Genomic DNA, 13,892 nt, shown 5'->3' with positions numbered 1-13,892 from the left:
TTGATCTGAAAATGCTATCCCAGTGGAGAGCCAGGAGTGATTATATTGTAATAGATATTTTGGTTCTGTGTATTTTATTCTATGAAAATTATACCTTAATCTTAAAAAATAAATGTGATACCACTATGCACCGTGCAGAGTGGCAAAATTTAGACTAACAATAATAAATCTCAGACAGGATATGAAACAACAGGAACCCTCCATCACTCCTGGTGGGAGAGTAAATGGTATAAAACTTTGGGGAAAGCATTTGGTAATATCATGAAGTTGAAGACATGCATGCCGAATGGCCCAGGTACCCTGGTGGTTCAGATGGTAAAGAATCTGCCTGCAATGCAGGAGACCCAGGTTCGATCCTTGGGTGGGGAAGATCCCCTGGAGAAGGGAATGGCAACCCACTCCAGCATTCCTGCCTGGACAATTCCATGGCTAGAGGAGCCTGGCAAGCTATAGTCCATGGGACCACCACAAAGAGTCAGACACAACTGAGCGACTAACACACTAATGCTGAATGGCCTGGCAATAACATACCTAGATATACCCTTGAGAGGCCGGTACAATAATACCCAATAATCAACTGCTAGAAACAACCCACCTGGTCTATAGATCAAAGAATGTGTAAGTGAACTGTAATATATTCAGTAATATACTACAGCAATGGAGCTTCCCAGGTGGCACTAGTGGTAAGAACCCACCTACTAATGTAGGAGACATAAGAGATACGGGTTTGATCCCTGGGTTGGGAATATTCTCTGGAGGAGGGCATGGCAACACACTACAGTGTTCTTGCCTGGAGAATCCTATGCACAGAGGAGCCTGGCAGGCTGCAGTCCATGGGGTCACAAAGAGTTGGACACGATTGAAGCGACTTGGCACACACCCACAGATACAGCAATAAAAATGAACTACAGTCTTGAAAACATGAATGAACAAGTATAATGTTAAACAAAAGGAGTCAAACACAGAAGAATCCATACAATATATGGCTGTATTCATATAAAGTTCAATTCAGTTCAGTCACAGTCGTGTCTGATTCTTTGCAACCCCATGGAGTGCAGCATGCCAGGCTTCCTTGTCCATCACCAACTCCCAGAGTTTACTCAAACTCATGCCCATTGAGTCAGTGATGCCATACAACCATCTCATCCTCTGTTGTCCCCGTCTCCTCCCACATCATATCAAGTTCAAAAGCAGACAAAATGAAATGATGTTGTTCAGGGATGCATAGAGAGGAAGTAAAGTTATAAAGAAACACAAGGGCTTTAGTAGCATAATCATCAGGATAGTGCTTCCTGAAATTTCCACTACAGCGAGAGAAGGGGATTGTGATTGGGAGAAACATGTGGAAGCTAGGGTGCTTGATCTGAGTGGTAGCTAAATGTGTGTTTACCTTATCACTACTTCCTAAACTAAATGTTGAGGTTTTTGCACCTTTATATGCATATGCCAGATTTCACAATTTTTAAAAGTTTTTAAATGTTCAATAGATGGTTTTAATAGTGGATTAGAAATGGCTGGAGAAACAATTAATAAATTATAAAACAGAGCTAATAAAAGCATCCAGAATGTAGCACAGAGGCACAAAGAAATAGAAAACCTGAAAATACTGAAAAATAGGACACACTGAAGATAGAATGAGAAAGTCTAACAAAAAAGTAACTGCCATGCCACAGGGAGAGGACAGACTCAGGCAACAGCAAGATTTTAAGAGATAGTCACTAACAACTTTCCAAAATTGATGAAAAACATAAATCCACAAATTAAGAAGCCCAAGGCAAACCAAACAGGATAAAACACAAATATATACAAATCTAGACACAGATCTTAGAAGCAGCCAGATTTAAAAAGCTGATTACCCTTAAAACCATGACTTTTAGACTAAAAGCTGCCTTCTCAGTGGTGTCAATGAAATCCAGAAGAGAGTTGAATAATATCTTCAATACGCTGACAGAATAACTGTCAAAGAGAAAGAAAAAAAAAGGTCACATTCAAAGAATCAGAAGTGAGAATGTTTTCCAACTTTTCAGTGAAGCACTAAGAATTAGAAAACATTAGAAACATTAGAAAACTCAAAATGGATTAGAGATCTAAATGTAAGACCAGAAACTATAAAACTCCTAGAGGAGAACAAAGGCAAAATACTTTCTGAGATAAATCACAGCAGGATCCTCCATGACCCACCTCCCAGAATATTGGAAATAAAAGCAAAAATAAACAAATGGGACCTAATTAAAATCAAAAGCACAGCAAAGGAAACTATAAGCAAGGTGAAAAGACAGCCTTCAGAATGGGAGAAAATAATAGCAAATGAAGTAACTGACAAAGAATCTCACAAATATATAAGCAACTCCTGCCGCTCAATTCCAGAAAAATAAATGACCCAATCAAAAAATGGGCCAAAGAACTAAACAGAAATTTCTCCAATGAAGACATACAGATGGCTAACAAACACATGAAAAGATGCTCAACATCCCTCATAATCAGAGAAATGCAAATCAAAACCACAATGAGGTACCATTTCACACCAGTCAGTATGGCTGCTATCCAAAAGTCGACAAGCAATAAATGCTGGAGAGGGTGTGGAGAAAAGGGAACCCTCTTACACTGTTGGTGGGAATGCAAACTAGTACAGCCACTATGGAGAACAGTGTGGAGATTCCTTAAAAAACTGGAAATAGAACTGCCATACGACCCAGAAATCCCACTGCTGGGCATACACATTGAGGAAACTAGAATCGAAAGAGACACATGTACTCCAATGTTCATCGCAGCACTGTTTATAATAGCCAGGATATGGAAGCAACCTAGATGTCCATCTGCAGACAAATGGATGAGAAAGCTGTGGTACATATACACAATGGAGTATTACTCAGCAATTAAAAAGAACACATTTGAATTAGTTCTAATGAAGTGGATGAAACTGGAGCCCATTATACAGAGTGAAATAAGCCAGAAAGAAAACCTCCAATACAGTATACTAATACATATATATGGAATTTAGAAAGACGGTAACGATAACCCTGTATAGGAGACAACTAATCTTCGAACGTATAGGCATAAAGTTGTTTCTATTATTTATATTCTTAATGCTTCTATGAATAATTCCCATTTTTAATATTGTTTATTTGCAAGATTTTTCTTGTTGATTATTGTTATCTGATGTTTCCCTTTTTAGAGCAGCTTTTTAAGGCAGCTTTGACTCTGTTGAGCCTCTCAATTTTATTTTTATTGCATTAATACCTGGTATGTATTAGGTGCTTCCTTTATGATTATTCTGCTTATCTTGCTAACTTCTTAAACTGACTGTATACTTGTATACTCACTGTTTTTCTTTTTTATGTAAAGTCTACTACATTTAAGGCCTCAGTGGATAATGTTTTCCATATCCCGTAGGTTTTAAGACTTTGTATTTTTGTTATCTTTCTTTAATGATGTTGTTTTTAAATGCCATGTAGTCAGTGAGTGATATAAACACATTGTAAATTTCAGTTTTCTAATAAAAAATAAACTAAAAAAAAGAAAACATTGAAGTGATGCCTTTGAAATTTGGGGGAAAAACAATTTTCTCACCTAGAAGTCTACAACCAAACTGTCAATTTTCAGGTTAGACTAAAGGTTTTTCCAACATGAAAGAACTCAAATAATTTACTTCCTCTGCATTCTTTTTTTTTTTGTCTGGAAGCTACTAGATAAGATGTGCCACTAAAACCAGAGAAAAACCTAAGAAAGAAGTAGAGATGGGATCTATGAAACTGGGGTCTCAAGCCAAAAAAAGTCAAGTGCAATCTCCAGGATGATGGAAGGGGAGTCCAAGCTGGATGTGGGCCTGGAGGGCAAGTCAAAAGGCTCCAGGAAAGAGTGTTCCAAGTGAATGAAATCAATGGAATACTGTAGGACATCTTTCAGCAGCTGGAGAGGAAAGATAGCCATTTTGGAAAAGTACTGACCTATGGTAAGTAGTAGAGAAGAAGCAACACGGGGGTGGGGAGAAACAGTGTTAACTCTAAGGAAAACAAAATATCAAGACAGGGGACTTCCCTAGTGGTCCAGTGACCAAGACTCCATACTCCCAATGCAGGGGGCCTCAGTTTGAGCCCTGGTCAGGGAACTAGACTCCCCCATGCTGCAACTTTGACCCTGCGAGTCAAATAAATAAATAGTTTAAAAAGTATATCAAGAGAGAAAGGAAAAATAATCAGGGTTGTCACAGACTTGATAATGTGAACACCAAGGAATGACCTAATGCAGATCATTGTATACTGTCCTGGGAGGATGGGGGTGGTGAAAGAGCTACACCATCATCTTTTATTCTAAGAATAGTCAATCAATAATTCCTAAAATCTAAAAACTAAAGAAATAGCAGTATAAACTATTTAACGAATTGGAAGTAAATGCCAAAAGAAATAGCTAAAAGGGATGAATATAGTTGATTCTGGGGAATGGATGGATGAATGTGGATGTAAGCAACAGGTTGCTATTTTTGTAATAAACCTTGTAGGGGAACCCTTTTCCTCTTTGAACCAGGGGTTGGTAAACTATGGGATGGTTTTGTACACAGGTGAGCTAAGTACGGTTTTTACGTTTAAATGGTTGAGAAAATCAGAAGAAGGACATTTTCTGGCATGTGAAAATGATGTGAGGTTGAAATTTCAGTGTCCGAAGTGTTATTAGCACACAGCCACACTGGTTCATTTATATATAGTCTTTGTGTCATAACAAAGGTCCAGTTGAGCAGATAAAACAAAGAACATGTGGCCTCAAATATTTACTATCTGGCCCTTTATAGAAACAGTTTGCTGATCCCTGCTTTAAACTATGTTCATACATACCACTAATAAATGAAAAAACTAAGTATTTTTAAAGGAAGTAGGAAATACAGGAAATTAAAATTTGCTAATGACTTGGTCTATTGGGAATTTTATAGATATCATATAAAACTCAAAATTGAGGTGACCTAATCTTGCCTGGCGGAGAAGGCAATGGCAAGCCACTCCAGTACTCTTGCCTAGAAAATCCCATGGATGGAGGAGCCTGGTGGGCTGCAGTCCGTGGGGTCGCTAGGGGTCGGGCACGACTGAGCGACTTCACTTTCACTTTTCACTCTCACACATTGGAGAAGGAAATGGCAACCCACTCCAGTGTTCTTGCCTGGAGAATCCCAGGGTCGGGGGAGCCTGGTGGGCTTCCGTCTATGGGGTCACACAGAGTCGGACACGACTGAAGTGACTTAGCAGCAGCAGCAGTAGCAATCTTGCCTGGAGAATCCCATGGACGGAGAAGCCTGGTAGGCTACAGTCCATGGGGTCACAAAGAGTCGGACACGACTGAGCGACAGAACGGAACGGAACAGAAATTTGAAGGAAATCCAAAAAAAGAGAGGATATAGGTATACATGTAGCTGGTTCACTTCACTGTACAGCAGAACCTAACACCACACTGTAAAGCAACTATACCCCAATAAAAATTATTTAATTAACTCATTGACTACACTAAAGCCTTTGACTGTGTGGATCACAACAAACTGTGGAAAATTCTGAAAGAGATGGGAATACCAGACCACCTGACCTGCCTCTTGAGAAACCTGTATGCAGGACAAAAAGTAACAGAATGGGGCATGGGTCAATAGACTGGTTCAAAATTGGGAAAGGAGTACGTCAAGGCTGTATATTGTCACCCTGCTTATTTAACTTATATGCAGAGTACATCATGTAAAATGCCACACTGGATCAATCACAAGCTGGAATCAAGATTGCCAGGAGAAATACCAATACCATGAGATATGCAGATGACACCACCCTAATGACAGAAAGTTAAGAGGAACTAAAAAGCCTCTTGATGAAACTGAAGGAGGAGAGTGAAAAAGCTGGCTTAAAACTCAACATTCCAAAAACTAACATCATGGCATCTGGTCCCATCACTACATGGCAAATAGATAGGGAAACAATGGAAACAGTGACAGACTTTATTTTGGGGGGGCTCCAAAATCCCTGCAGATGGTGACCATAGCCATGAAATTAAAAGATGCTTGCTCCTTGTAATAAAAGGTATGACCAACCTAGACAGCATATTAAAAAGCAGAGACATCACTTTTCTGACAAAGGTCCATACAGTCAAAGCTATGGCTTTTCCAGTGGTCATGTATGGATGTGAGAGTTGGACTGTGAAGAAAGCTGAGAACCGAGGAATTGATGTTTTTGAACTGTGGTGTTGGAGAAGACTCTTGAGAGTCCCCTGGACAGCGAGGAAATCAAACAAGCCAATCCTAAAGGAAATCAATCCCGAATATTCACTGGAAGGACTGAAGCTGAAGCTCCAATACTTCGGCCACCTCATGTGAAGAACTGACTCACTCGAAAAAGACCCTGATGCTGGGAAAGATTGAAGGCAGGAGGAGAATGGGACAACAGAGGATGAGATGGTTGGATGGCATCACCGACTCAATGGACATGAGTTTGAGCAAGCTCTGGGAGCTGGTGATGGATAGGGAGACCTGGCGTGCTGCAGTCATGGGATCGCAAAGAATCAGATATGACTGAGGGACTGAACTGAACTGAACTGAGGGAGGCCTGGCATGCTGCAGTCCATAGGGTCGAAAAGAGTCGGACACAACTGAGTGACTGAACAACAAAATGTAATTAAGAAAACTCAAAATTGAGAGAATAGGTTGGTGAAAAAAATGCAAGGCCACTAGTGGAAAAAAGAGACAGGTACATAACATCCAAATAACCAAGTGAAGAAAGAAAGGAACTTGATTAATACAAAAAGCAGAAGGAAAGAAGGAACAAAAATAAATGAGATACCAGAGTAAATATAAAATAGGATGGCAAAAAGATGTGATTATCAGTGACTGTATATCATGTTCTTGAGGATAACAATCAATACTGTAAATATGTCAGTCCTCTAAAATAAGTGAAGTCGGTCAGCTATGTCTGACTCTTTGTGACTCCATGGACCATGGAATTCTGCAGGCCAGAATACTGGAGTGGGTAGCCTTTCCCTTCTCCAGCATTAATGTATAAATTTAATAAAATACCAATTTAAAACCCAATGGGACTATCTTATGAATCTTGGATTAGCTAATACCAAAATTTACTTGGCACTCCAGTATTCTTGCCTGGAGAATCCCATGGACCGAGGAGCCTGGTAGGCTACAGTCCATGGGGTCGCAAAGAGTCGGACACGACTGAGCAACTTCTCTCTCTCTCTGAGCGACTGAACAACAAAAATAACAACAAACTTTGAGTGGAAAAAAAAATTTACTTGGAAGAGAAAATGAAAAACAGTAGCTAAGAAATTTTAAGAAAAATAGTCTTGGGATATGTGGCTATATATAAAATAAATTAAGTTAGAGTGCTACTTTACATCACAGAGACATCAGTGTGCCAACAAAGATCCATCTGGTCAAAGCTATGATTTTTCTAGTAGTCATATATGGATGTGAGAGTTGGACCATAAAGAAGGCTGAGCACCAAAGAATTCATGCTTTTGAACTGTGGTGCTGGAGAAGACTCGTGAGAGTCCCTTGGACTGCAAGCAGATCAAACCACTCAACCATAAAGGAAATCAACACTGAATATTCATTGGAAGGACTGATGCTGAAGCTGAAGCTCCAATACTTTGCCCACCTGATGTGAAGAGCCAACTCATTAAAAAAGACCCTGATGCTGGGAAAGACTGAGGGTAGAGGGAGAAGGGGGTGACCGAGGATGAGCTGGTTGGATGGCATCACCAAGTCAATGGACACGAGTTTGAGCAAACTCCAGGAGATAGTGAAGAACAGGGAAGCCTGGCATATTGCAGTTCATCGGGTCAAAAACAGCTGGACACGACTTAGTGACTAAACAACAACAATAAGAAAGCCGAGACAGCATAGAGTACTAAACATAAAAATGAAACTAAAACGGTATCAGAAGAACACAATAGGAAATGTTTTTATAATCTTTGTGTGGAGAACATCATTCCGAACAAGTCTCAAGTCAAAATGCCATAAAGGAAAAGATTTACATACTGTAAATGTACTACATTAAAATTTTTTTAAAATCTATAAACCTTATTATAGTGAAAGAAGTATAAAATTAAAAAGAAGCAATATTTCAGCTTGGTTCAAACACTTGCTCCTTAAAAATAAAGTATCTCCTGATAAACTCACTCAGTTCAGTCGCTCAGTCGTGTCTGACTCTTTTCGACCCCGTGGACTGCAGCAGCATGCCAGGCTTCCCTGTCCATCACCAACTCCCTGAGCCTGCTCACATAAACTCATTCAGTTCAGTTCAGTTCAGTCGCTCAGTCGTGTCCGACTCTTTGCGACCCCATGAATCACAGCACACCAGGCCTCCCTGTCAGTCACCAACTCCTGGAGTTCACTCAAACTCATGTCCATCGAGTCGGTAATGCCATCCAGCCATCTCATTCTCTGTCGTCCCCTTCTCCTCCCACCCCCATAAACTCATTAGGTGTTGCCAAAAAAAAAAAGTATCTCCATTAATATTTTTAAAAAGCAACAGATTAAAAGATCTGCAATACCTGTAAGAGACAAAGGACTAATCAACATAATATTTTAAAAATTCCTTCAAATTAGGAAGCTAAAAAGAATTAATGAAACATAAAAACATTAAAGGGTTGTAATAGGCAATTCAAAAAGGATGAACTACGAATGTCAGTAAACGTACAAAAAATGTACAACTGCAAGTAAATCAGGAAGATATGAAACGAATGATTAAAAATGGTTTTCTTATCCATCAGAAGGCCGGACATTAGAAATATGAACAATATCCATTGTTGACGGGGACTTGGGGAAAGGCGCACTCACATAACCGCGAATAGAATGACAGAGGTTCTGGGTTTCATTGCGCCATTATCACTGCACGAAGCCTTTAACCCAGCAAGGACGTGGGTCCCTGGCCGCCTTCAGGGCCACTGTGGGGGCTCTCGGGAGAGCGGCAGGTTTGAACTAAGTGGCTGAAATAAGGGTGTGTTGGTGCAGAGAAAGTGCCAGGGGGACCACGGAAGAGCACTTCAGAGTCACGGACGAGCTCCGTGGCCTTGCTGATGGGGGCTTTCAGAAAGATGGAAAGTTAACGGGAGTCCCTTTAAGTTAGGCTTCCGGGACTGTAGCCTAGCGTTGGGCACACAGCAGCTCAACGGTTCGGTGGGGTTTGAAGTACGGAAGGGTCTAGAAAGAGAAACAAGGTCCGTGAAGAAACGCCTTGCTGCCTCGAGACGCACAGACCGCTTCACCTTTTGTGATACGCGTTTCCCCCGCCCCTCTCGCCACCGCCCGACGTTGGGCTTCTGTGGGGCTGGAAAGGGGGCCAACTGGAAAATTCCAGCGTGGCTTTTATCATAGTGTGAGAAAATGTACAAAACAAACTTAACCACTGTAACTCTTTTAAAGCTTGTGAACGCACAGGTACTCCGTTATTCCAGTCAGCACGTCTCAAAACCGTCGCATCATCTAGTCCAAAAATTTATCTATCACCCCATCCCCCCACCCCAAGTAGATTCTGGTGCTGGTGCAGAGGCAGCTCTCTTTGAGTTGACAGGACAAGGGCAGATACAAAGGACTAATTTCAAGTTATCTCGAATAATGTGCAACATATGAATGACAAATATTCAAAACCCATGGGATTGGAGGGCGCGCGGAGGGAGCGGCGCGCGGAGGGAGCGGCGCGCGGAGGGAGCGGCGCGCGGAGGGAGCGGCGCGCGGAGGGAGCGGCACGTTTGTACGCCGCGCAGCACACTTCGCCGCATTCGCTCCTCAGTCGCGGGCGTGATTGCAGCTATGGCCGACGCTGAGGCGAGCGCCGCGATGGCGAACGAAGCCAAACCTGACGCGAAGACTTTGCAGATTCTGCGGGACATGGCCAATCGTCTGCGCATCCATTCCATCAAGGCCACCTGCATTTCGAGCTCTGGGTAAGGCGCCCTCGTCGAAGCTCGGGTCGTTGAGCGGCTCGCCCTGCGGGGACGCCTGTGGAGAGAGTTGAGGGAACTGTCGGGGGGCGGGGAGGGCTCGGTTGTGGAGGCCCCGTTTCACGCTCGCCGGGTTTGGCCGCCACGTGTTCCGGCAGCCACCCTTCTCGGGCCAGTGGCCGGCCGACAGTGGCGGCCCGGGGCCTCCGTCTCTGAGGTTAACGTAGAGGAGCCCGGACGCGGCGTGCGGAGCGCCTGGCCCGGGCGCCTAGCGTGGGAGCGGGAGCTGCCTGCCGCCGTTTGTGTGTGGAGTTGTCCTCGACTCCAAGGCCTCGAACCCAGAAGGTGGAGTTCGGAGAAATATTAAAAGAAAGTGATGGAGAAATAATCCGAGCAAAGGGGGAACTGTTGCTTCTGCTGTTATTTTGTCAAAGATGTTTCCGTCAATATTCATAAGAGATATTGGCCGTTAGTTTTCTTGGAAGGTATTTGTCTGCCTTTAGTATCGGTATAAGGGTTATTCTGGCCCAGAGTGAGTTTCAATGAGTTCTCTTCAGGGTTTCCCCCCCCACACACACCCGGAAAAATTGGAAGAGGATTGAGGATTCAGCAGTGAGGCCATCAGGTTCAAAGTTTTTCTTTGTCATAGAACTTTTCCACAACTGATAAAACTTCCGTATTGTAGATTTATTCAGATTTTCTCTTCATGATTCAGTCGTCTTCGATTTTGTTTCTAGAAATTTCTTCTAGGTTAAATGATTTATTGCCATACAATTTTTCGCAGTACTTTATAGGCCTTTTTATGTCTGTAGAATTGGTGGTTATAGCCTTACTTTCATTCCTGAAATGAAATTAATAATTTCGAATCTGCTTTAGTACATTTAGTAATTTTTTTTCATTTACTCTAGTTAAAGGTTTGTTAATTTTGTTAATCTATTCAAAGAACCAATTTCTGTTTTGGTTCATTTTCTACATTGTTTTCCTAGTCTATTTGTTTCTGCTCTAATATTTTATTACTTTTTCCATTTTGGTAGCTTTGGTTTATTCTGCATTTTTTAGTAAGTTGTGAACTTAAGGGCTTCCCCTGGTGACTCCGACAGTAAAGAGTCTGCCTGCAGTGCGCGAGACCCAGGTTCGATCCCTGGGTCGGGGGGATCCTCTGGAGAAGGAAATGGCCTCCCACTCCAATATTCTTGCCTGGAAAATCCCATGGACGGAGGAGCCTGGTGGGCTTCAGCCCATGGGGTCGCAAAAAGTCGGACAGGACTGAACGAGCTCACTTTCTTTCACTGTGCACTTAGGTTTGGTGTTTTTTTTTTCTTCCCCCTTGAGAGACATTTACTTAAATCAGCCTCACCATGCAGCTTGCAGGATCTTAGTTGCTGGATCGGGGATCGAACCAGGGCCCAGGGTAGTAAAAGTGCCGAGTTCCAACGACTGCACCGCCAGGGGATTCCCAGAGATAGTTCTTTTATAATGCAAGCATTTATGGCTATAAACGTCTCTCATCACTGCTTTTGCCACATCCCACAAATTTTGGTATAATGTGTATTTCATTTGTCTCTAAAAGTTTATCAGCTTTCCTTGCAATTTCTTCTTTGACCTATTCATTTAAGTACACTGTGGAGGATTTTTGTTGTTTTCTTTTAAAATCTGAATTATAGTTGACCTGCAATATTAATGTCAGGTGTACAATACAGTGATTTAATATTTTTACAAATTATAGTGCATGTAAAGTTATTTTAAGTATGTGTTGCCTAATTCCCACAAATGTGTAAGCTTTACCATTTTCCTTCTATTATTGACTTCTAACTTCACCCTGTCATGGAGATATGCATGGTTCTGTTTGTTTTGCTCTTTTCACCTTCTAAATTAATAATGGTTTATGTTTCTCAAGAGATCTCTAACAGGAGCTTCCACTTAGGGGATACTTGCAAAGCCAAGAGGTTTAACTCTCCATTTTCTGTATTGTGAAATTTGAAAGGGGAGATTAGTAATACACATGAGCTGCACTTAAAATCTTACTTTTCTGACTTTTGGGGCATGGCAGGGCTCTAGAGTGCCTGCCTGGACGCCTATGAAAGCTGCTTGTTAAGAGCAAGGGTTGCTTTATTCTATAAGGGCCTCAAGTTACTCCACCATGAGAAACTTCTCAGTCTGACCATTTACTTCCTAAAAGAAATTCATTTTAGGTAGTAGAATGCATTTTATTCATTGGGTTTTTTTTAAATTTTCTTTCCCAGTTTTATTGAGATGTAATTGAGCACATGGGGCTTCCCTGGTGGCTCAGGTAAAGAATCTGCCTGCCAGTGCAGGAGATGAGAGTTTGATCCCTGGAGAAGGAAATAGCAACCCACTCAAGTATTTATTCTTCCCTAGGAAATCACATGGACAGAGGAGCCTGGCAAACTATAGTTCATGGGGTCACTCAGAGTGGAACATGACCTCGCAACTAAACATTTGAGTACACAGCAGTAATATATCAGCATAATAATTTGACTTAAATATATTGTAAAATGATGACCACCACAAGTTTATTTACAAATACATCCACCATTTCATAGAAATAAAATAGTGGAAAATAAAAAAATTTTTCCCTGTAAGATAACTGTTAGGATTTACTCTTTTAACAACTTTCAAGTGTATATCATACAGCAGTGTTAACTATAGTCATGTAGTTGTGTTTTACTTCCCATATCTGGAAGTTCATAGCTTTTGACAACTTTATACAATTCCAGCTCCCTCCAACCCCCACCTATGTCTGGTAACCACAAATCCGATGATCTCTGAGTTTGGATGTTTGGTGTGGGGTTGTTTTTTGTTTGTTTGTTTATTTTTAGAGTCTACATATAAGTGAGATAATACAGTATTTGTTTTTCTCTGAATTATTTCAGTTAGAATAACGTTCTCAGGGTCCATCTATGTTGTCACAAATGACAGAATTTCCTTTTTATGAGTGAATTATATTACATCATATATATACCATATGTCCTTTATCCATTCATCTTTTTTAAAGAAATTCTTTTATTTAGTTAGTTAGTTTTGGTGGCTCAGCATGTGGGATTGTAGTTTCCTAACCAGGGAAATCCCCCATTCATCTACCAGTGGACACTTAGGTTGTTTCCATGGCTTGGCTACTAGAAATAATGCTGCTGTGAATGTAGGGGTGTAGATATCTCTTCCACATAGTGTTTTCATTTCCTTCAGATACATTCCCAGTAGTTGAATTGCTGGGTCATAAGGTAGGTTGTTTTTTTGTTTTTTAAGATCCTCTTATTGTTTTCTGTAGTGGCTGCTCTGGTTTACATTCTCACTGACAGTGCACAGGATTCCCTTTTATCCACATCCTTGATAGCATTTGTTAATTCACGTTTTTGATGATAGCCAATCTGATGGGTGTGAGGGGATAGTTCATTGTGATTTTGACTTGCAATTTCCCTGATGATCAGTGACATTGAGTACCTTTTCACGTGCCTATTGGCTGTCTATCTTCTCTGGGGAAATGCCTATTCCAATCCATTGCCCATTTTTAATAGGATTTTTTGTTGTTTTGTTATGAAATTGTGTTGAGTTTTTTATATATTTTGTATATAAACACCTTATCAGATATGTGATTTGCAAATACTTTTCTCCCATTCAGTAGGTTGCTTTTGCATTTTGTTGATGGTTTTCTTTGCCATGAAGAATTTGACTCAGTCCCATTTGGTTTATGTTTGTTGTTTTATTGTTTTTGTTGCTTTTTCTGCTTTTGCTTTCAGTGTCAGATTCAAAAAATCCTCACCAAGACTCAGGTCAAGGTGCTTAGTGTCTATGTTTTCTTCTAGGAGTTTTATGGTTTCCAGTGTTACATTTAAGTCTTAATCCATTTCAAGTTAATTTTTGTGAGTGGTATAAGATAGAGGCCCAGTTTCATGTTTTTACATGTGAATATCCAGTTTTTCCCTTACCATTTGTTGAAGAGACTCATTCTTTCTGCATTG

At 41.0% G+C, this 13,892-nt stretch overlaps 1 protein-coding gene across 1 annotated transcript in view; it reads left to right on the top strand.

The window, feature by feature from the left end:
• The first annotated feature begins 9,709 nt into the window (after window positions 1-9,709).
• TKTL1 (transketolase like 1) overlaps window positions 9,710-13,892 on the top strand; it is a 29,504-nt gene continuing 25,321 nt past the window's right edge. Inside the window, exon 1 of the mRNA XM_055438282.2 lies at window positions 9,710-9,915. Coding sequence (XP_055294257.2) covers window positions 9,782-9,915 — 134 coding nt within the window. The 5' untranslated portion in view covers window positions 9,710-9,781. The remainder of the gene's footprint in view (window positions 9,916-13,892) is intronic.

The sequence above is a fragment of the Moschus berezovskii genome, chromosome X (genome assembly GCF_049115385.1).
Source record: "Moschus berezovskii isolate FMDL1 chromosome X, NW_MosBer_1.0, whole genome shotgun sequence".
Classification (NCBI taxonomy): Eukaryota; Metazoa; Chordata; class Mammalia; order Artiodactyla; family Moschidae; genus Moschus; species Moschus berezovskii.
Note: the sequence above shows the minus strand (reverse complement) of the source record. Positions and strands in the feature narration are given on the sequence as shown.